Source organism: Manis pentadactyla, chromosome 11 (genome assembly GCF_030020395.1).
Source record: "Manis pentadactyla isolate mManPen7 chromosome 11, mManPen7.hap1, whole genome shotgun sequence".
NCBI classification, from domain to species: domain Eukaryota; kingdom Metazoa; phylum Chordata; class Mammalia; order Pholidota; family Manidae; genus Manis; species Manis pentadactyla.
The window spans coordinates 113,745,995-113,771,397 of record NC_080029.1 but is presented as its reverse complement, the minus strand read 5'-3'; the positions used below and the strand labels follow the sequence as shown (position 1 = coordinate 113,771,397).

The following is a 25,403-nucleotide window of genomic DNA, read 5'->3' as shown; positions in this document are numbered from 1 at the left end:
AGTGTGATGTCTCATACACGTGTGATACATGGCGTACAGTATCTTATACACATGGGCATGCATTTCAGGTCTGAAATGCATACCTTTTGTCTGAAGGCCACCTTTTGCCATGGAAGCCTAGAGAAGATTTTGACTGAATATAGGCCCTAGAAGGTAGACTAAGGGTCAGCAAGCTTTTTCAGCAAAGGACCAGAGTAAATATTTTAGACTTTGACAACCTCTGCCTTAACTGCTAAACTCCGCTATTGTAGCACAATATGTAAATAAATGGGAGTGACTGTATTCCAACAAAATTTTCTTCATGGACACAATTTGAACTTCATATAATTTTCATGTGTCACAAAATAAATGTGAAAAATCCATATATAACCCTTTAATTTATGTCCTATTTAAGGAAGGCAACAAACCTGTGCTTTCTCTGCTTTGCAGCATCTCTAAACTATTTTGCCTTAATTTTTCTCAAAATTATTTTAGGAACAGTATAGTTACACAACTCCTCAGTTCTTATTTTAATTCATTATGAGCTTGGATGATGAAAATACTGATTATTTAGTTTAATCTCCTCATGTTGTGTATGAAGAAATACAGAATTAAGTCTTTTGTCCAAGATCGTATAGCTCGTTCATAGCAGAGTGCTGACAACATTTCAGGCTTTCCAGCTTGTCTACTCCACTGATATTTCCACCGGGCATTGCTGGCATCATAGTTAACCAGTCAGTAACTTCCGAGTCCTTAACATGTGCCTGGCACATTCTGAAGTGGGGACCTCCAAAACCAAGCAATACGAAAACTGGCTCTGAAGCGAGGAAGCACATGGTGCATCCTCCAGAAGCTAATGTCGTGGCTGTGCAGGAACATCTCTCAACCCGGGGCAAAAGGACTTCTGCAGAAAACATAAACCCCACCGAAGATGAGTTCTTGATATGAAAAAAAAAGTTTCAAACTCATGTAAGGATTTTACCTCCTTTGAAGGAAGGCCAACAGGAGGATTAGCAGCTTGAGAGCTTAATCTGAAAGAGACTGTGAAATGAGTGTTTAAAACAATTAGAGTTCTAGGAAGGAATAGAAACCAAGAGGAAAGAAGGGGACACTGAATCAAGAGTCATTTAATCTCGACAGATTATTGGTGGCTTTGTAAGAGTGGCTTGTGTGCCAGGAGACAAGTTTAGAAATGAATGAATTGGAGATGAGAAAATGGAAGTTGACAAGTTTGGGCACAAAGAAGAGAGAAATAGGGCAGTAATTGGAGGAGAACACAGGGAAGGGTGTGTGTGTGTGTGTGTGTGTGTGTGTGTGTGTGTGTGTGTGACAGAGAGAGAGGGATTCCTCCCCTCCTCCATCTCGTGTGTGTGTGTGTGTGTGTGTGTGTGTGTGTGACAGAGAAGGATTCCTCCCCTCCTCCATCTCGTGTGTGTGTGTGTGTGTGTGTGTGTGTGTGTGTGTGTGTGTGACAGAGAGAGAAGGATTCCTCCCCTCCTCCATCTCGTGTGTGTGTGTGTGTGTGTGTGTGACAGAGAGAGAAGGATTCCTCCCCTCCTCCATCTCGTGTGTGTGTGTGTGTGTGTGTGTGTGTGTGACAGAGAGAGGATTCCTCCCCTCCTCCATCTCGTGTGTGTGTGTGTGTGTGTGACAGAGAGAGAAGGATTCCTCCCCTCCTCCATCTCGTGTGTGTGTGTGTGTGTGTGTGTGTGTGTGTGTGTGACAGAGAGAGAAGGATTCCTCCCCTCCTCCATCTCGTGTGTGTGTGTGTGTGTGTGTGTGTGTGTGTGTGTGTGACAGAGAGAGAAGGATTCCTCCCCTCCTCCATCTCGTGTGTGTGTGTGTGTGTGTGTGTGACAGAGAGAGGATTCCTCCCCTCCTCCATCTCGTGTGTGTGTGTGTGTGTGTGTGTGTGACAGAGAGAGAAGGATTCCTCCCCTCCTCCATCTCGTGTGTGTGTGTGTGTGTGTGTGTGTGTGTGTGTGTGTGACAGAGAGAGAAGGATTCCTCCCCTCCTCCATCTCGTGTGTGTGTGTGTGTGTGTGTGTGACAGAGAGAGGATTCCTCCCCTCCTCCATCTCGTGTGTGTGTGTGTGTGTGTGTGTGACAGAGAGAGAAGGATTCCTCCCCTCCTCCATCTCGTGTGTGTGTGTGTGTGTGTGTGTGTGTGTGTGACAGAGAGAGAAGGATTCCTCCCCTCCTCCATCTCGTGTGTGTGTGTGTGTGTGTGTGTGTGTGTGTGTGTGTGACAGAGAGAGAAGGATTCCTCTCCTCCTCCATCTCGTGTGTGTGTGTGTGTGAGAGAGAGAGACAGAGAGAGAGGGATTCCTCCCCTCCTCCATCTCGTCTCTCTGTAGCATCCATCCCTCTTCTCTTGCCTTGTTCTGGCTTTCCTTACCTTTCACTTAGATAAGAGATCAGCTAACTAGGGCCTATAGGCCAAAGTAGCTCCCTGCTCATTTTGTAAATAAAGTTTTATTGTTAAAGCTCCATTACACACTCATTTATGTATTACCTATGGCTGCTTCCCTGCTGCAGTGGCAGAGTTCAGTAGTTACATCAGAGACCATGTAACCCACAAAGCCTGAAATATTCACTGTCTGACCCTTTACAGAAAAGTTTGCCTACCCCTGACCTTGACGGTTTCACCAGAGATGACTGCCTCTCATCTATGATAATAGTGTTTAAATTCCTGTCCGGTCTGGCTTCCACCCTAGTAGTGCTGGGCTTGATATACATATTCTTCACTCAGATTGAACTGCTGTTTACTCTGCCCTATATTCGTGTTGATTTCTCCTCCCTCTGGGTCTGTTCTTCTGTTCAGTGAAGATAGTAAGAGCTAACGTTTTACTGAACTTCACTTTGTGCAGGCACTGTGATAGACACAGAGCACTCTGATAGACACAATGAAGTGTATCATCTCATTTAATTCTCACAGCAGTCTTCTGAGTTCAGACTGGCATTATGGCGACAAGTAATAATTGATAATTAAACCTGTTTTAGTGGGGTTGTTGAGAGAATTTACTGAGGGAGTGTATAAAGTAGCCGACACACAGTAGACACATAATAATGGTAGATCCTAATGTTTTTATTATGGTCTTTTAATTGAAGAAAGGCATGCAAAATAATACTGTTGATTTTACCTGGCCCTCCTATTCCTAATTATGTTCTGGAGACACCCACTTTCAACTCTTACCCATTTCTTTTGGTGTTAACTTACATTTCTTAAATATAGCTGTTTCTTGACTTTTTTCCATTTTAAATGTCATTTTGTTGACTTCACCACCACCATCCTCACCCACCCAGCACATTTTCCCCTTCCTCTATCTGCCCAGTGTGGTTATACTAGTGTTTTTGGTTGAAGGAATATTGTCTTTGTTTATTGAGGTAAATGTTATTTGCAGCCAAGCCTCTAGTATGCTGAGTTACATTTCCTTTGTTTTGTACCTCGTCCCCTGCCTGTTATTATTTACTTCTTTTGTTGTTGTTAGATATTGCATTTTCTAGCAGCCAAGATAAATGTATCCTAACTTCAGTTCAAAGGAAGGCTCTGCTGGGAAGATACTGAGTTTCTCAGAGCCTCCCTGAGAGCCAGGCTTTGGGAGCCACGGCAGCCGCTGAGGGCAGCCCTCACCCTGGCTAGCTCAGGGCCGTCCTCCACTTTCCCTTTTTCTTTGCTGTTTTCTCTGTACCAATCGCCAATTCCTACCTAAGCGAAATACCTTCCTCGGGTATGTTTGTCAGTTTCCTTTTTTCTTAAGTCATCACCCTCTTATTTCATAAACGGACCGGCTCTTCTCTAGGCCTGTTCTGTAGTTGTCACCCTGACTCTTCCCTTCACATCTCTCCATGGATCTCCTGTTTCATGAGCCCTCCTGAGAAAAGGCTGCATGGGAAGTAAAAATTTGAAATCTTGTGCATTTGGAAATGTCTGTATTTCATCCTGTACGCTCGATTCATGATTTGGTTGGGTACTGAGTTCTAGATTGGGAATCGTTTTCCCGTAGTTATGAAGCACTGCTTTGTTGTGTCCACTGGCGTCTGAGGTCTGTGCTGACTGCCAGGGCTTTGACCCTGACCCGTATTTCCTCTGCACTTCCTTAAGGCTCTTCTGTGTTCCTGGCATTGTGGATTTTCAGAATAACAGACCTAGTGTTGGTCTCTTTGTTCATTGTGCTGGGCACTCAGTGGGCCCTTCCATCTGGAAATTCATGTTCTTCAACCCTGGGAACATCAATTATGTCTTTGCTTTTCCCTCTCTGCAGTCTCTGCTCTCCCTTTCTAGAATGTATATTTATGGCCTGTGTGTTTGTATATATGTGTAATTTTCTGATCTTCTCCTGCTCGTTTTTCCATTTTTTTCTTTTCTGCCTTCTGTAAGGTATCTTCGACTTTATCTTGCAGGGTTTTTAAAAAATTTCTGCTATATTTGTTTTTCTAAGAGTCCCCTGTTCTCAGTATAGTATTTCCTGTTTGCTAAGCCAGTTACTACATACAAGCTCCAAACAATTAGGGACTATACAAGATAGGCTATGATTAGATTTTGAAATGTTTGGTACTGATAGTGCTATAAGATGAAAGGGTCTAGAGAAATCATATTCTGCCAGAAGCATTTGGTAGAATAGGATCCGGACCTGGGTCGTAAGTCTGAGAGGTGAGGAACGGCAATGTTGAGTGGTTAGAAAAGTATTGCCATTGGAACCAGGCCCAACTGAGTCATTCTGAAACCTGTGAAAGTCCACCTTCTCTGAGCTCATAGCCTACCTTGTTTGGTCCCTAATTGTTTGGAACTTGTATGCAGTAACTGGCTTAGCAAACAGGAAATACTGAGAACAGGGACTCTTAGAAAATGAAATATAATAGCAGAAATCTTTTAAAAACTGCAAGATAAAGTTGAAGATACTTTGCAGAAGGCAGAAAAAGACGGAAAAATGAGATCAGAAAATTACACACACACACACATACACACATGCCACAAGTATATATTCTAGAAAGGGAGAACAGAAACAGTTCCTTCATCTTGAATAGGATTAATAATATCTACCCTCTGGGGTTGCTGTAAGGAGAGAAGTTATCTGTGTGAAGTGTTTGACACATAGTTGGGGCTTGTTATTCTTTATAAGTTCCTTGAGGCCAGAAAAATATCTTCTCTAGCCATGCTTTGTAGCAGTGCTTGGTACCTAACGGGCTCTTACTATAGCTAATGAATGAATGAGTGAGTGAGAAGAAACGAATGAGGAAAGGAGAGCATTCCAGGCAGGGGAAATAGCAGTAACAGTGGCCGCAAGCTGAAATAAGCATGTTGCCTGGGAAAGGACTGTTGAGATCTTGGCGTGACTATGAAGTTTGTATATTGACAAGTATTCACGGAAATGTGTCTGCAAAGCTGGGCCGGTACTTTTTGGCGGCGAAGGGAGAGGACTGACAGAGGTAATGTGGAGCTTAAATTGATGACCAAGTTGGAGTTAGAGAGCTTCTGGCTCCCTGAACTTGGGAAAATTATTTCTGTTCTGTCTACCCCAAAAGGTGGTGATAGTAAGGATAAAGTGAGCCAGTAGATGTAAGTGTGCTGTGGAAATTTGTGGCAAAGTTTCATTGGCTTAGGAAGCAGGTAGAGGAAGATACCCTTGTTTATCCATGTGCCTATAAAACTAACATGGCTTTAAATCTTTGGAAGCAATAAACTAATAAACCATGAGGTGGATTATGTTTCACCAAAGAAGTATTTCTTCCCCTACCCTTTTCCTTAGTTTGGCTACAAATCATTTTCCTTTTTAATTTTCTCAGTATTTAGACCTATGCTGTCTAATCCAGTAGCCACTAGCCACATAAGACTATTTAGATTTAAATAAATAAGATTTCAGATTGAGTCCTTCATTCATAGTGGCCACAGGTCAAGTGTTCGGTGGCCACTTGGGCTAGTGACTACCATTCCATCATCGCAGAAAGTTCAGTTGGAGAGAGTGCTGGGCTGGACTATATAGAATTGTGTGCATGTGTGTATTTTTAAATATGTACTTTATTATTGTTGTATGTATTACTTTTGTCCTCTTTGACTTTAGTTTTTAAAGCAGATAGTGAAACCTGTTTCTTTTTTAAAATATTAAGCTGTTTTTACTGTTACGTGGGCCTTATCAGTTGGTTGGTTGGTCTCCTACGTCAGTGGCTTTCCATTAAGAACATCCTATTCCCCTACCTGAGTGAAGCTAATGGATTTTCTTAATTAGGGAAGTGGATGTAGGTTGAATGATTCAGAGAGCTTCTAGCCTAATTGGAAATATAGTTGATTGTGTTTTACCTGATGTCATTTCCAGAATGTCTTTTTTCTTTTCAGATGCTAAAGAAAACCCTTACGGTGAGGATGACAATAAGAGCCCCTTCCCCCTGCAGCCCAAAAACAAACGCAGTTACGCTCAGAATGTGACTGTCTGGATCAAACCCAGTGGCCTGCAGGTAACATTACCATTCACATTGCTTTCCACTGGGGACAAGAGGAGGGATTCTGGCAGGCAGGCAGGCATTTGATTTGATTTTCCTTTCCTTTGCTACTTAGTAATTCATTTACACCTAATGTTTGTCATTATTTCCAGAAAGGATTTGAGGTAGCCTACAGTACAACATGTGTATAGCAAAGTCATTTCTTACAAAATTTAGAGCAGTGCAAAACCTAAAGGAAGAAGGGAAACAGTGCCAGGAACCGAAGCCACAATGATAATTGTATCTGAACAACTTGGCTCTGAGCTTCCTGCTGCCAAGGTCAAAAAGGAAACATGTAAGGTTATATGGTTTTTCTTACCTAATAAAAGGAAGCATGTCAGTTCTTGTAGAGAGAACTTTTCCTAGCTTTGAATTTCACATTCCATGTTTCACATTTTCCTGGCATTAAATTTCTGTGTAAAAGTTTTGACACGTTGAGATGTTGAGTAACATAATGGGTGTCATCTTTAACCACAGTTTTGAGAAAGATGTAAAAATCTTTATGTGGTTATTTCTTCCAGCTCTACAGTAGAGCCATAGCATCACTGTAATTCCACAAAAACACTTCCAGAGGCAACTAAGATGATGTTGTTATCAAGGTTTGCTGCTCTCAGGCAAGGTACTCAGGGACATTTCTCCTTCCATTGACATAGTCATATATACCTGTTTTGAAAAATCACTTTTTGAGCCTTCTTTCTCATTTGAGCACGATTTTTTTTCTTTTCTCCTCCAGTGATTCCAACCTAAGCCAAATTAGAAGAGGCAGGCAGGCCACCTCACAATAGAAGTAGCTTCTGTCGATGGCATCGTCTCTTTAGCCCCTTTTTCACAGACACTGGATGCATCCTGCCATGGCTGAAGGGGGCAAGGCCTCTTTTCTAGAAAAATCAGGTTCTCCCTTTTTCCTGCTGTCTCTGATCCCAGCATTTCCCTGTCAGAAGGATAGCTGACTTTTTCTAAAATGTTTTAAATTTTGTTTTGATCTGGGTGTTTATTGTAGTGAAAAACACATAGAATTTACTATTTCAACCGTTTAAAAATATATAATTCAGTGACATTTAGTACAGTCACAATGTTATACAACCATCACCACTCCACCTAGTTCCAAAATATTTTCATCACTTCAAAAGGAAACCGTGTACCCATTAAGCAAGTCACTGTACATTCCCCGCTTTCCCCAGCCCTTGGCGACCACTGATCTGTTTTCTCTGTGGATTTGACTTCTGGATGTTTCGTATATAACTGGCTTTGCACAATATGTGGCCTTTTGTGTTTGGCTTAGCTTTTTTTTTTCACTTAGCATAATTTTTTTTCAACATTCATTCATGTTGTAGCAAGTATAACAATACTATGCCATTCCTTTTGATGGCTGAATAGTATTCCATTATATAAATATGCCAGTTCATTCAGTTGATGAACATTTGGATTGTTTCTACTTTTTGGAAATTGTGAATAATGCTATGGATTTATCAAATTAATTTTTTTTTTACTGTTTTGCTATTGTTTTCATAACTAAGAAATGTTTGCCAAGTCCAAGGTCCTAAAGTTTTACCCATTTTCTTATAAGAGTTTTACAGTTTTAGCTCTTACACTTAGGTCTTATCCATTTTGCATTAATTTTTTGTTTGTGGTGTGAAGTAAGGGTCCAACTTCATTCTTTTGCATGTGGGTATTCAACTGACCCTGCACATTTGTTGAAGAGACTATTCTTTACCCCATTGAATGGTCTTGGCACCTTGTCAAAAGGCAGCTGGCCATAGATGTGTGGGTTTACAAGGTGTGTTTTTGTGAGAGAAGTTCATTACTGTCACCAAGGGATTTTATTGTCCTCAAGCATTTTGAAAGATGTTTTACTAATGTTGAACAGAATAGTGGCATTAACTCAGAAGGAATCCTCATCTTGTTACTACAGCTCTGTTCTCATTTTCATTTCTTTAAACATTTAGAGCCATCCTTTTGTATTCTTTCCCCTTTTACCACAGAATTCTAATGTTAAATTCTTTTTACCCTTGATAGACAGATGTACAGAAGATTTTAAGAAATGCAAGGAAACTACCTGAAAAAACACAGACATTCTATAAGGTGAGGCTGTCAGAATTACAGTGGAAGAGTGGGCCCTGGGATGTCTGGCAATAATAAATGGTTCACAGTAAAGCATGGGGTAGCAGGGTGAACACGGACAAGGATTAGAAATGTGTAGCTTGTGTCCCAAGTTTTTTCATCAGTAAAGTTGGTAGAAGTGGTGGGTCCATTGCTGCCCTAAAATCCAAGAATGGGAAATGTTTAAGGGCCTTGTTATGTGCAAAAGGACCTCTCTGTCTGTATTGATGCTGCCCTGAATGGCCAAGGAAGGAGCTGAAATGATGTGTAGGTCACAGCCTTTAACCCTCCCCACCACTCCCATGTGGGTATCCAGTCTGACCCTAGACAGTCACTGTGACTTCCTGGGATGGTGATCCCAGAATATTCTTAATGTGCTAGAGTCTGCTTCCAGGAATGCCTTCTAAAATTGTACATTTATGAATTACAAAAGGATGGCCTCCCAGAATCATACCTAGTTAATCCAGAACCATTGGTGGAGGGAATAAAGTTATGAGTGGGATAGAGTGGGAGGGCATTTACATTCACTCCTTGTTTCTCCCATCCTTCTGGTAGTTGGCTGAAATTAAATTAAGTGGCAGTGTGAGGTATGCTATTGCCAATTATGTCCTAGCTTGCCAATCTTAAAATATGGTACACACAGCCAGCCCCAGGCTGACATCTCTTCACAGAGAAAATACTTGCTACTTTGTCTGGGTGTTATCTTATTACCTTTATGTCACTGCTGTCTTCCAACCCAATTATGTAGCAAGCTGGTGAAATCAAGCAAGAAAAACCTTTGAGTTGAACCAGGCTGCTGCTCAGCCTGCCCTGTCCTGTTAACTGGAGCCTGTAATCCACACAGGCCCTTAGGACCACTCCTTGGCGGTAGTCTGTCTCCCATTTGCACAATCATCAGCTGTTTCTTCAAGATGGCACACTTACTTTAGCCACCTTCTGAACTTTTCACTTGTTAACAGAGAGTAGAGAGGTGGTCAAAAAGTTAATGTCTCTTTTCTGGTTTTATGTAATTTTGACACAGCAGAGCTGGAAAGGGTCTCTACCAGATGGCCGCACCAGTCCTGCAGTGGGCAAGGAAGAGGCTGTCCTCCTGCTTTTGCAGATGAGGCAACTGAGATCCAGAGAGGCCACCAGCTTGCCCAGATCACACTGCTAAGTAGTTGAGGGGACACTTTGTCTTTCTGTGCCCCCACCCAGTACCCAACCTTTCTTTTTGTGGCAGTCTTTTGGGTCAGACTTCTTGACTTGTCCACAGGCCCCCTTCAAACATGGTCATTGTCATTCAGTCTGAGGCCCAGCCAGGGGCCTCAGATGGTTAAGAGCCCTCTGAAGTTTGGGGCACTTTTTCCACACCTAAGAGAGGAAAATAATCCTCCTGAAGAGTCATGAGTAAATGAAATGATGTATGCAAAGAGCCTCACTGTGTTTGGCAGAAGCCCTCACTGTGATGAAGACCTATTTCAGTCTGCTGTCTTCTCAGCTAGCTTTCTGACCACCTGTAGGAGAAACCACTTCCCAGCCATGTCCTCACATTCTCCTGTTTTGGCATCTCTGTACAAGCATTTTTTCTCATACAAAAACGCTCACTTAAGTTTGGGCATCAAGGAGAAACTCATTCTGAGCTGAGCACTAAGAAAGTACATGATAAGGAAAATGTGTTTCAGCAACATCGGTGTTTATCTTGTTTTAGGAGCTGAACCGCTTACGAAAGGCTGCCCTGGCCTTTGGTTTCCTGGACCTGCTCAAAGGGGTAGCTGACATGCTGGAAAGGGAGTGCACGTTGCTGCCCGACACAGCCCACCCCGATGCTGCATTTCAGCTGACCCACGCCGCCCAGCAGCTCAAGCTGGCCAGCACTGGCACCTCCGAGTACGCCGGGTATGACCACAACATTACACCTCTGCACACGGACTTCTCTGGGAGCAGCACGGAAAGAATGTGAAGCTGACCTCAGGAGCCTGCCTTCTTTTTTCATTGCAAGTGAAATGATTTGGGATAAAAACTGCCAGTCTGTTCACCTCTGCAATAGCCACCCAAAGTCCTCCGTGAGGCTGCCTCAGAAGCACCCCTTGCTGGTTTGAATGACTTTGCTAGAATCTGAGGATTCTGAAGGGTGGTCAGCTGCTTGGGCTTTGACTTTAGCTTTCTGGGGCTCAGTCTTTAAGCCCAAAAGACAACCGTTGCTCCCATGAACACATCTCCTAGAAGCTTGAAGGACTGATGAGCACAGTCTTCCCCACTTCCTCAGGAAACACAACCAGCAGCAATTCTCTGGCTTCTGACAGGCATCTTCTCTTCTCTCCTCTCTCAACCATAAGGACATTTTCAAGCTTCTGTCCTTGGAATGAGAAGCCCAGACTGTCTAGGACTTGGTAAGTACAAGTCTACGCCACCTAGTTTCAGAACTTTCCTTGGGACTTGGGCAAAAACTTGGTGGTAACCCAGAGGTGCTTTTGGTGTGTCTTGAGATACAGACTTTTAAACAGCAACCATAAATATATAAAATGATTCCCATTTCTTCAGTTTTTTAAAGAAAATAAAATACTTGATTTTCTATAAAATGGTACTACTGGGAAACTAATAGGTCTTTTGCTTTTTGGTTTGTCCTGTCACCTGAGTATAATTTCAGCTTCTGAGTGGCCCAGCTTCATAAATCGTGAGCGTTCCTTGGGTTCCACAGTGAGTTCCTTGTTTCTCACACTGGTTTCTCATCCTGGTAGGTTCTGACGCCACTGCAGTCAGTGCTGGTACCGCTTCATCAGCTGGCTTCATGACCTTAGGCAAGTCATGTCCCTTCTCCAAGCTTTAGTTCATCATCAGTGCTTTTCAAATTACTCTGGACTTCCTAAGGTACTACTTCCTCAGGCTTCAACCCAAGCAACCATTTTTAGTGTAACATGCTGAACTGCTATATTATAATTTGTCTGAACAAGACTTTATCATTAACTAATTTGGAAACCACTAGACTAAATAAATTATCTTTAAACCCAAGTTTTTAGGATTTTGATTGTAAATGTTTAATAGAAATACACAATCTTTTGTTTTCTCAGCAATAAAGAGGTTTATAACAATCACTAAGAAGGCAAGATTCTGCCACAAAGATGCAGCATGATCTGCCAAGCTGATCTGTCCAGTTACACATAGAAAGTCAGTTCAAAAAACAGAAGTTAATATAAACTAAGTGTTGACAGAAGTTACAGACATGCAGAATATCCTTCAGTGCAATGAACTTGTAAAAAAAAAAACCAGCCAGTCTATGCTAATCAGATGTTTTTAGGTCAAACCAAGTTTCCATCTTGAGCTCAGAGAAACAGTGTAACTCATTGAGTCCCCTTGCCCCCAGGAACAAGGGGAATGACAGAAAACTATCATGCCTTAAATACTTTTTAAGCATTACTTCTAACACTTATTTTATTGATTTATTTGGAATGTAGTAGAGGAAACTGATGTTTTTGATAGTGGCCAAACTTTATAATGTCTAGATTTTTTTGAGTTCCTCTACTGGTGGGTTTCTTGCCAGGAATCTTTGATAATGGACCAGCTGATGGTTCTCCAGCCAAGTTCTCACTCAGTTTTCACTATCCTATTGCAAACAGGTGAAACAGAAAAAAAGGTGTCAGTTTGACCTTTCTGACCCTTTAGCCATTTGGGTTTGGAATGCTTATGATCTCATTGTTTTCTAAGTAATATTTCATCTTTCTTTAGTGCTGAAAATAGTTGATTTACCTAGGAATGAAGTAAGTGATCACGGTGTTCCAAGGTTCTGACTAGTTTTTCTCAAGTCATTCTATGTCCTTCCAGTGCCCACACAGATAAGAACTATAGTAACAGGTGTTAGGCCAAAAGATTCAGAGGTAATACGTCTTCTCTAGCTCCGGTTGGATTCAGAAATGTTTTATCAATGACTAAAACAAAATCCATTTTCAAAAAAATCAATGCCACCTCACCTAATAGTAACCCTTGGGAACAATATATTAGGCCCTGCCTGAGTCACTTTCACAACCTCCTACAGAGCAACATAATCTTTTTTTTCCACAAACAGCAGCTGAAAAGAACAAATCCCAGCTGTAAGAATAACCAGTTCCTGGTAGTAGGGTCAGGACACTGAAGAAATATCTCTGCCCTACATGAAACTGACTGGACATGGAATGGGTGGAAGTAGGCCTTGGTCTTTTGGTGTCACTAACAGAATGTGCAAGACTAACCGTCATCAGATACCAGGAATCCATGTCATGCAAGTACCACAGTAAGGTAATACGGTCAGTTCAGGAATGTTAGCGGGGAAAGGGAAGACAGCCTCACTGAGAATTTAACCATTTAACTTTAAAAAAAACGTTTACATCAGTACAAGAAGGTAAAACTGTAAGAATTAAAGATAGGCTCAAACTGGCAAGAAGTGGTCTAAATCTCTATTTTCAGTGGATCTTTTTCTTTTTTTGTCCATAGCGCCGCCTGCGCTGTTTATAAAGGTGACGGAAATTTACATATAACCCTGAAAAAGAAAAAGACCAATTAGAAATGAGAATCTCTCTGTTTATAAACAAAAGCACTTGGGGCAGGAATAGTCTCTAAGAACCTGCTTTTCACTTCCCACAGCACTGCCTGTGCAGCTGGCTGCTCAGGAGTACAACTCAGAATAAATCATTAATAACGCACTACAGGCAACTCAGGTTTTCCCTAGTGTGCTGGCAATTTCTCCTCCCATCTTTTAGTATGAATATTTTCAAACATACAAAAAGATTTAATCACCGTACACTGAACACCACCTAGATTTAGACTTCAACCTTTTAATATGTTTATTTTATCAATACCAATTCCCCTCTCATTTTCGATGTATTTCAGTGTAAGCTGCAGATATCAGTACACTTCACCCCTGAATATTTCATTAATTAAGAGTTCAATATTCTTCTTTTTTCTTTTAAGGGAGATTTACATAAAATGAAATACACAAATATGAAGTATACAAACAACCCAACTTTTAATTCCAGGCTCTGCAATAACATGCAATAGCAATGGCCTAAAAGGTATAAAACACTTTTCTAAGCAGCAGAATTCAGTGAATTCGAAAACACAGGATTTCAGAGTCAGAAAAAAACTTCAATCCTATCTGACCACTGACTACTTCTGTGGCTTAGCTTAGTCTCACCTCAGTTTCTTCATTGTACAAGGTTAAAAATACTTGTTTTCCAGACTTACAGTGACAGAATGTGTATTTAGAAGAGCACTTTGATCTATATACAAATGTAGCTGGTTATACTGCTTTAAAATTTTTCAAATTTAGGATTTATTTCATTCTGAAGAATAAAAACTACTACTTCACTGTAGGCAGACCAAATATGAGAATAAACCTTGTAAGTCAGAGTATGTAACAACGTAACATGAAGAAAAGCTACTAGGGTTAGTGCACATTAAAATATGTCTACCTTTCTTTTAGTAAAATATGTTAAGGGTCTTTCCATTACTTATTCCTCTTTAACAGTTTAAGTACGCCCACCTTATGAAGCCTAGTTTCAGTAAAACTAGATTTATCCAGTAATGGAGGTAAAGAGTTTTTTTAATGAGTACATTTTCCCAACTGAAGCTTACTCCCTTCAAGGGCCAAACATTTTAACATTTTTGGTTAGAAATCTTTCTGAAATGGATTTAACCCTTTCTGAAACAGAAAAGAAGAAATGGAATAAAATCCAATCTTTGGCAAATGACCTACACCTGTAATGTCTATTATTTAACTGTATTTCTGCCATGTGCTGAAACCCTAAGGGGCTCCTAAAGAGTGCAGTTCTCTTCTCCCCCAATACTAAATGACCAACACCACTGGGCTTCCTGGCTTCTCGGGTTTACCTTTTGAGGTCTTCCTTGCACTGTCTGGGGTGGCCAGCCTCCAGCATGGTCCCCAATGATCCCTACCTCCTGGTCTTTCATACCCCGTGAAGTCTCCTCCCACACTGTTCTCAGTTGGTTTGTGTAACCAACAAAATATGGCAAAACTGTTGGTATGTCACTTCTGAGATGAGGTTTTAAAAGGCAGCATGGATGTGATAGAGGTGCTAATAAACACTACTGTATTACAGTAATGAGAACTGTTACAACATAATGTATCAAAACAACATGTCATATATCTTAAATTTACACAATGTTATAAAACAAACAGATCAATAAAAACAACTAAGATTTTTAAAAGGCACACACACACACAAAAAAAAACGGCAGTGTGCCTTCTGGCTCTTTCCAGATCACTTGCTCTAGGGGAAGGGAAGCCATGTCATGAGGAGCCATATATAGAGAAGTGATGTGGCAAGAAACGGAAGCGTCCCATCTACAGCTACATGTGTGCAATTGGAGCAGGTGCTCCAACTCTAGTCAGGTCTACTGAAACTATAGCCCCAGCTGACCTAGCTGACTAAAACCTCATGAGGGACCCTGAGCTAGGCTGCTACCTGACCCTCAGAAGCCAGTAAGTTAGTAAATGTTTGTTGTCTTAAGCTGCAAAGTTTTGGGGTAATTTTGTTACACAGCAATAGATGTCTAATATACTATCTAATATCACATATCACATCCTTCTGTTGCTAGGAGGCCAGACTTATTTAGGGCCACCTCAAGAGTTTTGTCATCTAAAGCAGGAAGAAATATATAAATTGTATTAAAATGTGTTAGAACTTTGCCTAAAGTAAATAGTCCTTACAGTTAGGAAGGTTTTTAAATCTCTCATATTTGCAATAATTTGGGTTTCTTTTTCCTTTCTTTTAGTTCTTAGTTTTTAAGAATTAAGGTAAGAATTTATGATTTTATATAAAAGCAATAAATAAGCAGGTTTCACATGAGGAGCAGGGGGCTTTGCTATCGTTAGGCAGAAGGTTTTATGTCATCTCTTGGCTGCTCAGAGGCCTTTCCTGCCTCCTTCCTTCCTTACTGCCCGTTGAAACACCACTGTAAACTCTGAATAAGGAATGTGCTACTGAATTTAGTAAAATTAAAATGAGCTTCTTACTCTATTTTAAAGGAGCTTCTTACATTGTTTCCAAACATTATCTTATGCTGAATTCCCAATGACCAAAAGCACATAAGGAAAATAACCACTGGGGATTTGAAAGAAATACTTCCATACATAGCATATATTCGCTTAGTGGGTCTGTTCAGTAGGTCTGCTTTGCAAAGTAATCTTCCTCTAACTCTGCTATTCTTTTGGAGATAAGAATCCTAATAGGGACTTCTAAAACTTTGACTCATTTAACTTACTCTCTAAGAAGTGATAGGAAAAAAGCCTCTTACAGAGCTGATACTTACCTAAAAATATCATGATAAGATAAATCTGAAGAAAAAAGGAAAATCTAACTTTGATCTTCACTGGGTATGGCAATGTGAAGCTGAGTCTTCCAGTTTCATTGAATACTGGGATGGACTGGATCACTGAGACAGCTGAAAGCAGAAAAGAGAGCTTAATGACCTGGTCTCATTTAGTGACACAACCTTCTAACCCCTCAAAGCTTCAGTCTGGGTTTGTCGAAAATGCTTCCTCCTCCCTTTGTACAGAGAACTCACGCCTCTTCCTTTTTCTGCTCCCCATTTTTCTAAGAAATAAGCCTCCAAGCCGACAACAGAAAGATGACTGAGGAACGGTCATTTGATAGCACTGGGCTTCAGTTTCCTATTCTGCAAAACTGAGAGAAAAATCCCTATCTGACTCACTCACTAGGTGTTTGTCAGAGTAAAATGAAATTATCAGTATGAACCTGCTTTGGATAAACAAAAAATACCATATAAATAGGAGGCAGGCAGTACATGACCATGCAGCTTCCAAACCTTACAAAATGAGCAACTTTCCAGGAACAGTCTGGGTACCAGGATTATTATGGAAGAAAACCACTAGAAAGAAATTCTTGAAAAGTCCAAAGGTGACAGAGGGAAGAAGAAAGGCTTGGCCTATCAGCTTAGCTATCCCTTGGAGCTAAGCTATAAAACCTAGTATTCCTGAAAAGTACCTTCTGCCAAACATCCCAGAGGATAAATGGGAATCCACACAGTGTAACGAAGCCATGTGAGCACCTTCCAGTCCATATCCATGCAGGAAAGCATGTAGAAGGGGTACCTGTTGAGAATAAGGAATTCAGGTGATGAAAGCCACTTCAGGTTCTGAATGCAACCTTAGAACATCATTCAGGAAGAAGCACTTCACAATTAGCTACATATGGCTTCTCCAGAGCAGAATCCTGAACTATCCACCCACAAACCCCCATATGCTCCTCCCCTAGTCCTCAAAGGATGTGTGTGGACTCTCTTTAATGACAGATTTAAGTTTCAGTCTCAAAGGACCCCTCTTTGGAATAGTTCAGAATATGGCATGGATGCTCAGAAGTTTTTTGGCTTTATTGCTAGTTCTGATCTACATTCCAAGTAGGTAAGGGCGACAAACACTTAACCTCTGGATAAATGAATGTTATCAAAATTAAAGTATACAAAAGATCTACAATCAGACATCCTCTGAAATCAGATGTAAGCTATTTAAGAAGAGATACCATAAAAGAAGAAATTTTTTTCTTCTCAAACAGTAAAAGTAAATACTAAGCATTTATAATCTCTTTCACCTTTGCAGTAAGTAGACTGTAAGACATAGTGGGTGCCACGGGATACAGACCACAGTTAAGACACAATCAAGGGCTGCCACTGCCTGTTTTCCCTCTCAGCTGTGCACTCTGTCAAACTACCACCGACCCAGAGCTCAGGAGCCAATCTGTAAAATCCCTGCTCCACGTGACTGACAAGGGAAGAAGTATGGAGTATGCACAGTCTAGTTCAGAAGAATACATCTACTTTAATTGGATCGTTTTTATTTTTAAGATATTTCTTCTATTGACGACTAAAAATGGAAGTATCAGATAAGAGGTTGAGTCAAACTTCAGGAATCTAGTAGTAAAAGATTTGTTTCTACCATCCCTTCTAGAAGGCTGGTCTTCATTCATCCCATCCAGCTTGAATTGCTCCTTCAACCACAAGTTTTTTCAGCCCTTTCAAGAATTTGCCCATGTGATGAGTCCTCTCTCTCCAACAAGGCAGCAAAATCCTCAAGGGTAAGATGGGTCGTTCCTCTGCATCTGTCCTGCTCCCCAGTGCCCAGGCTGGCAGAAATCCAATGGCTGCTTTTAAAAAAAACTGTCTCACCTCTGCAGAGTCCACAGATGCAGCTGGGACTCTCCACACATGGAACCTTAATCTTGTCAAAGCAAATGAAGAAGACAGCAATTCCCTCAAGAAGAGAGCTACTCGAGAGGCAGAAACACTGAGACAGCATCCTGGTATTTCTACCCACCTGAAAATTTCAACTGTGCTCCACATATAAAACACAAAGAAAACCACAGCTTTGTTTTGCATTTCTTCCATGGTGCCAAGGATGATAAACAAAATGAAATTTCTTCCAAGAAGCTAATAAAAGGAGCCAAAAGAGAAAAAAATTATATATATAAAACATATAAATGTGTTTATCTAACATTTAACTCCACTAAATTCAAGGTAAATAGAAAAACACTGAGCTCAACTAGCGTGGTCCAGTATTGGAACAAGTTAAAGTGCTTCAACCAGTCTTTCCGGATAGATATGTGTACGTGTGCATGTTTGAGCATACGTAAATATTATCAAAAATAGTATATATTTCAAAATACGCACATTCAAAAACAGTTTAAAGAGTACCGGCAATGAACATTTGTATCTGTATAAGCCAAGTTAAGAAACAGAACACACCCACCACAAGTATTATGTGTTAAGTATTGGTGTTAAACATTCCACTGCCTTTCTATATAGGTTTACTACTATGTATGTTGTATTCCTAAACAGTATATTGTCTCACTTTACCTGTTTTTAAACTTTCTGAAATCATGCTCTATGTATTATTCTGTGACTTATTTCCTAATCATGTTATATTCCCAAGATTCATACATGTTGATGCATGTGGCATTGCCCAACTCCAGGAAGCTTCGCCACATTATATTCTGTGTGACTGGCACTCCCTGGAGCTCTGCAGTGTGATGCTACTGAACCTGTCCCTTCCAACTTGCCCTAGAAATTCTAATGTACTAGTCCTTGATAAACAAAATATACAAAAAATATCATTCCTTATTAGTGGGTCATTCACTGTCCTCTTTTATCTTTTAAACTGAACAAAATAGCCTCTTTCCAAGGACAGAAAACCTAAAAGTAACAGGGCTATTGTACTAACGCCCTTTACCATGCAACTGCTAATACTAGAATGCTGGACTTGGTGTACCAGGAAAGGCAGAACTGTAAAGACATCGCTCTGGAAGACACCAAGCAACAATCACCTCGTTCTCCTTGAGTCTAGGGAGTGGCATTTAATGGTATGCAATTGCACAGCTAGGAAACAGGGCAAGGCAAGGAAGTTGAAAGACTCTGACGCTCTGTTTCTGACAGTAATCTTTAAAATACAGGAAAACACAGATGTATGACCCACATGAGTCAAATGAGCCACCTTCATATATGAAATGAAGTCCAAAGTGAAAAGATTCCTAGGTATTGCATGCTTCATCTACCTAAGGAAGGAGACCAAGCATGTCTCTACCTAAGACTGAGGATAGGTTTTTCTGCTCCTGCCTAAGAATCAAGTTTCTCTTGTTTTAAAGCTCTTTTTATAACTGTGAGTTCATGAAGATGTTATAAACAATGAAACAGACCTGAAATGGCAAATGTCTACTTTGGAAAATAACCCTGAGACTTAAAATATCCCTTGTTCAGATAAAACAGTACTATTCCCATGCAAATAGGTATACTTTTACTAATTGAGACTTTTCAGCAAACTGTGGCATACCAACTAAATAAACGCTGGTATCTTTCACTCCCCACCCTTGAGCTCAACTATTCAATACCTGAATAAGAGAAGGTATCACTGGTGACTTAGTGACTCCAATTGCTGCATTGATAGTTTCCACAACTGACAGCATCTGGCAGAAATACATCATGTCAGCCATGGTGTGGAATGTGTCATAGAAGGACTCTATGAAACAAATATACATTAAGGGTAAATCAACTGGCAAATTCCAACAGAATTATTTCTCAAGCTTGGTAACCCCTTACATGAAGGGAATTTTAGGAATGGTATAATAAACATTCAGTCAGATTCAAGTTTGCTATCCAACTAAGCTGGAGGGGAAGAGGCCTGTGGGGTCATGAATAGTAAACCTCTACTGGTTACCAGGAAGTTAACACATACACCTTGTAGGCACCTTCTCATTTTAAGAGGCGAGAAAAAAAGGTTACCTAGACTTCATTCAGTTATATGCTGAAAAATCCATGTGTCAGGCACGGTAATTCTTTTCAGATCCATTTTCAAAACATTGTATTTATATATTTAATCTTAATAATTCTTATTCTGAGAATCTATCCTAAAATATCTAAAGCTTTAGGGACAAGGTTGGTCTCTGTAACATTATTTCTAAGTGTATTTAAATAGAAATGGTCTAAATGTCTACAAGTATAGAAACTTTGAGTAAATTACAATATATCCACTTCATGGAATCTTATATAATAATTTTAAATGACAGTATTATTTACATGTGGTCAACAGATACAGTATCAATTCTGAATGGCCCATAATATAAAATCCTTTACTTTTCTCACTGATCTTACTTGACATCCTGCATTACTACAGTCCTCTTTGCAGTGTTTCTCAACCAGGGCACTACTGATATTTTCAGTAGGACAAACAATTTTGGCAGGACAAACAACTGCAGAAAGTTTAGGATTCTGGACTCCCTGTCTATTAAATACAAGTAATGCCTCTGAGGATACAGCAGTTTGGCCAGTTACCCACAAAGATGATACCTGTAGGAGCCTCAAGAGTATGGTTTAAATATTAGGAGAATAAAAGTGGCCTTTGCAAAAACTAAAGAAAAACATCTAATATATTTACAAAAATGATCCACTTTATAATCCTGCTACAAAGTCAAATAATGAAATGAAGAATGGTAGTGTTACTGTATAATTTTACCAGAAAAATTCCATCAGTAAGTTAGTTCAAACTTTGCCTAATTCTATTCATTGAATAAATACAAATTTACAATTACAATTTTGCTGCATATGATAAATTTATTTTCATAATTTTAAATGACCCTTTTCACAACAAAATCTTTTCCACCATTTACAATCAAATTCTGGTATCCTTTTTAAGGGGATTCACTTTAAGTGCTATTTATCCTGGAAATTATCTTTGAAAAATGAGAACCTCCCATTCTCAAGTACAAAGCTGTGACTTAAGATTTGGCATATGGTAAACAAAAATTAGATCTTGTGGCTTCGCCTCTGATTTTTATGGGAATTCACCCTTGTTTTAATTCAGGAATAAAAATCTGATTTCTAAAATGATAGTTTAAAAGGATATTAATAATATAATAATTATACTATTGTAAAAACAAGGTGCAAAATTGTATACACAATATAGTTATAATTTTAAACTCTAGGAGAAAAGAAAATTAAAAGGAACTGTATGGAAACAGTAGTAGTGATGGACAGTGAGTGGCTTATTCACCTTCCTGTTCTTCCCCCCAAACGTCTACCCCAGTTTTCCCTAATTTTCCAGTTTCTTAAATCAGCACATTTACTTTAATGATTTGGAAAAAAAAAATTTTGTAAGTAGTAAAAGGCACTAATGTTAATTTAATTTTAAGGATTTAAATAGTAGTAGTATCAAATAGTATATTCTTTCTGGGCAGTATACATAAAAAATCCTTGAACAATTTGCCCTTTAATCTTGCATTCCAGTTCAGGAATGGCTCCTAAGGAAGTTATGTGGATCTGGAAAGATGACACCAAGCTACCAAGAATCTGTTGCTTTCATAGGATTATGATAGAGTTTTTGTTCTCTAAGTCTTTATTTTCTGATTTTTCTGTAATTAATACATTTTTATAACTAGAAAAAATGTTTTATTAAGTATTCCTTAACAAAGATCTAAACAAGCTCAAACAAGAGTTTAGACATACACCCAAGAGTCTGCTGTTTCCTTCGTGTAAGAAGTTTAGCAAGTACACATTTGCGTGAAAAAACAAGTATACAGATGGAATTTGCCATTCACCAACATCCTTTATTCAAAAGGAGAAAATTTCAAAGGGGAAACTATGCCCCCAGATGCCAGGCCACAGGTCCTTGCTACATCTTTGAGGACTGATGAGGGAAGAATTAAACCAAGAGCTCCATTCCAGCAGGTAAAAAAGGGGTTCAGAGCAAAAACAGAAATTACAAATCCAGGCAGCATCCTTTAAACCCTCAAGATAACTCAGCAGCCACAGGACTGGATTACCTAACAGCCAGCCGGCATTCACGGGAACACTCAGAACCAATCTGTGATGGTATTTGTTGCAATTTTCCACTAACCTTCCATCCCCACATTGTTACCCTCAATATACTTTTAATCTTTAATGCTGTCTTGGCTGGGGTGTTTTTAGATATACAAGAATTTAAATATCTTATCTAGTCAAATATGACCTTTTTCTTTATGATTTCTTCTAACACTTTTAGGCTAGGAAGTCCTAACCTTCCTCATGAGATTGTTATAAACATGTATCTTCTATTACAATTTAACTTTTTGATACATGACTCTTAGATCCTTTAGGGGAATTAATGTTTTTATACAGTGTGGAAAGAGACAAACATATTCCTTGCCTCCCTCATGCACCCAAACTTTGCCAATTCTCCGTAGAAACATTAGTAGATTTCCCATCCAATAAAAAAGTATATTGAATAATAGTTTCATTTCTACTGATTCATGATTCCTTTTTCATCATATATAGAAATTGGATATAATTACATATAATGTAAGAGCTATTTCTAGGCCACCTAATCTGCTCTGTTCATCAGTCTGTTTTTACACTAATGCTCTACTATTTTAACTATCATACTTTCACATCAGGTGAAATATCCAGGCTGCTTGTTTCACAAGATCATGGGAAATAAGAGGCGTGAAAGAACGGTGAGAGGCATGAAGTGCTACACAAATATGGGGGGGTTATTATTAATACCAAAAGTGGAAACCTGTGAGTAATGGACCAAACTATTAAAAAAAGAAAACTAGTGTTGAAATTTTCTACTTGCCTTTTCCCAAGATGAAGAATCGCACAGTCATGTTGACAAAGATCCAGGAGAATCCTAAGAACTGCACGAGATTATACATGAACAGGTATCCCTTCTTCAAGCTTGTGAGAGCTGGGAAGCAAAGCAAGGAGTGCACTGAGGACAGGAGCTGCAGCAGGGGAGGGCGTGTGGGCACACCTGCACAACTTCACCCCTCTCTCCTCCTAGGGGCCCTACGTTCCCAAACAAATACCTGGCCCAGGTCTCCACCAGCCTGGGTTCCTGGTCCCATGGAGAAACAGACAAGGAGAAATTATAAGGAACATTGTACTCCAAGGCATGTTTTCAGCAATCTTTCCCTCACATCCTTAAAGGGTAAGTACACAGACATAACAAATTCAAGAAGAAAACAGAAAAATCACTTCTGGCAAAGAATGACTAACCATATTAGGAGTCATTAAAGAAGGGAAGTGAAAAAAAAAAGAAGGGAAGTAAAGCTATACTCAGGTCCTACCCTTGTCACCTTAATATAATCTAGTTTTTTTCCTTTTCTGGGATTTTTTTAAGGTCATGCAGGTCAAACTAGCTCAAACACACAGAAACAGTAATGAAAAAAATTCAGATATTTGTTCATACATATTTTCATTCAAACAAGCATTAACTGAACACTTACAATGTGCAAGATACTGAGGGCACTACTGGGATCCAAAGATGGTTAAGACATGATACCACCCCCAGAGAACTTACAGCCTACAAACCATAATACAAGATAAAGAGTGAAAGGTGAAAATTTCAAGGTGAGAAAGTGCCATTAGGCTGGGAAAGTGGGAAGCGGGCAGGTCTGCAGAGATGGGATGTCTGGGATGTCTGATCTGGTTTGGAAGATGGGCAGAAGAAGAATATAACCAAAGGAAGAAAATTACAAACTGAGAGGAGAAAAAGGAACACAAATTTTTGTCTGCAGCCTAAGATTCATGAAAACACAGCAATTACAGAGTTAAGGAAAGAAGCATGGGTCTCAGAGTCATGGCTGAGTCAAAGGAGAAGGGCAAAGAAAAGGGTTACTCTCTCTACGGAGTTCAGATTCTGCTGCTTCGTATTTATTCCCAGGCTACAGATATTCTGCATACACACCCGGCTGATGCTCACAGAATCACTTAACAGTGTGGTGAATCAAAAGCAACCTGTCCTAAGGAGCCAACAAAGTCACACTTTGAGCAATATTTAACTAAATTTTTTTCTTTATAACTACAGAAATATATTACACTTCATCATCATAAAGAACTTCTCTCACAAGGAAACCATGAAGTTAAACAAAACAAAGCTTTATCCAACATCCTAAAAATCCATATATAACAATCTGTACATATTTTTGAAGTTTATCCCTCTAAAACACCAAAAAATTAATTGAAGTCTCAAGGTGGCCTTTTTATGTTGTAGTTACTCATTACCTCCACTAATCCTCTCCCCTCTGTTGCTTTCCTAAAGGAATATTCTTCTAAATTAGTAGTTATTCAAATGTTTTTCTAAGGCAATGAAACCTCCTTTTCAAAGGAAACTTTATTCAGAATGCTAATAGATAAAACACAAAGCAGAGCTGCTCTGACTCAAGTGGACCTGCTTGTTTGGCTTATCCCTCCAAAGCATCTCTGGGAGTTCTTGGGGTACCACAAAACATGGTTTGAAAACCACTGCTCTAAAACCTTCCCCTTCCTTACTTATGGCATGCCAAAGCAGTGACACTACAACCTGAAAAGCTACAGACAAATGAAGAACCCCTATTTTATTCTGCTTTTCAGTGTTAGTTTTATATAGAATGTAAACTCTTAGAGCACAGGGGCTCTATTCATTGGCGCTATTCATTCATGAATTCATTGGCTCCACCCTCAAAGGCCTAGTACAGTGTTTTCCATATAGTAGGAATTTAATAGATAGCTGCTGAATGGAATCTTTGTCACTCAGAAGATACTACAGAGCTTCTTGCTAAGTAGTTGGACAGATAGAAATGGGTTTTTTAAGGCTGTCAACCACAATTATCTTTGGCACAGCCCTTAAGATCTCAGCTGGGAGAAAAACAGCAGGCTAGGTGGTATAGCCTTGGACCTATGTGGTATTTGCACATGTCTATGTGGTACTTACTGCCAGCTAACATTAGGCCAGTCCATTCTCCTACACCAGCTTTGGTGTACTCAGATGATGTCAGGCTCCAAACAGAAGGGAAACATTAAAAGTAAGGCTTCTGATGTGGGTATGCACAGCCTAAGCACTGGATATTAAGGATTTCTCAACTCACCCACACCATATTAGCTCTCCTGCCTCCTCACACCCATCCACGCCCCCATCTCTATCGTAAGTTAACTAGGAACAACCATAGCAGCAGGGCAACTTACTTTCAGGAGAGCCTTGGCTTTCAATTCTGAGTTTATTTAGGCGTTCTTCTTCCTAGAATTTGGACAGAAATTTTCCAAGAACACAAGTTAGAAATCCTAGATGCCTGCAAAAGTCCACATGCTGGATAAGTGATCTGACTCCTTCAAAGCCACATCCACCAATTGTATTCATGCTTCACTGGGGAAACAGTCCCAGTTCATAGGGCCAAAAACCTGACTCCTCTTTACTGGGTAGCACTAGCATCATAGAATGCCCATCCAGTGCTCAGAGAGTTTAACCAATCAGCTGGCTTCCAAACTACAAAGTGGGTAGTATTGGAATCTTACAGCTAGGAGATATCCAGAAGATTTCTCACAGTTGTAGAAATAAAACAAAATTGTAAGGCAGG

At 39.8% G+C, this 25,403-nt stretch overlaps 2 protein-coding genes across 8 annotated transcripts in view; one reads left to right on the top strand and one right to left on the bottom strand.

Moving 5' to 3' along the window:
• Positions 1–25,403, top strand: part of INTS14 (integrator complex subunit 14) — a 58,094-nt gene that overhangs the window by 31,596 nt on the left and 1,095 nt on the right. For 3 of the 6 annotated variants that reach the window (XM_036932296.2, XM_036932299.2, XM_036932295.2), the window contains 3 exons: positions 6,314–6,432; positions 8,473–8,538; positions 10,247–11,137. In XM_036932296.2, the coding sequence (XP_036788191.2) occupies positions 6,314–6,432; positions 8,473–8,538; positions 10,247–10,498 (437 nt within the window). In that variant the 3' untranslated portion in view covers positions 10,499–11,137. Of the gene's footprint in view, positions 1–6,313; positions 6,433–8,472; positions 8,539–9,580; positions 9,713–10,246; positions 11,138–16,129; positions 16,522–25,403 lie in introns of those variants that run through there. The other 3 variants (XR_005033965.2, XM_036932298.2, XR_005033964.2) reach the window with 3 other exon arrangements.
• HACD3 (3-hydroxyacyl-CoA dehydratase 3) overlaps positions 11,549–25,403 on the bottom strand; it is a 30,681-nt gene continuing 16,826 nt past the window's right edge. For both annotated transcript variants that reach the window (XM_036932300.2, XM_057488899.1), the window contains exons 5-11: positions 25,015–25,066; positions 22,646–22,756; positions 19,428–19,555; positions 17,861–17,973; positions 16,536–16,642; positions 15,841–15,972; positions 11,549–13,048 (exon numbers count right to left, since the gene is read on the bottom strand). In XM_036932300.2, coding sequence (XP_036788195.1) covers positions 12,972–13,048; positions 15,841–15,972; positions 16,536–16,642; positions 17,861–17,973; positions 19,428–19,555; positions 22,646–22,756; positions 25,015–25,066 — 720 coding nt within the window. In that variant the 3' untranslated portion in view covers positions 11,549–12,971. The remainder of the gene's footprint in view (positions 13,049–15,840; positions 15,973–16,535; positions 16,643–17,860; positions 17,974–19,427; positions 19,556–22,645; positions 22,757–25,014; positions 25,067–25,403) is intronic.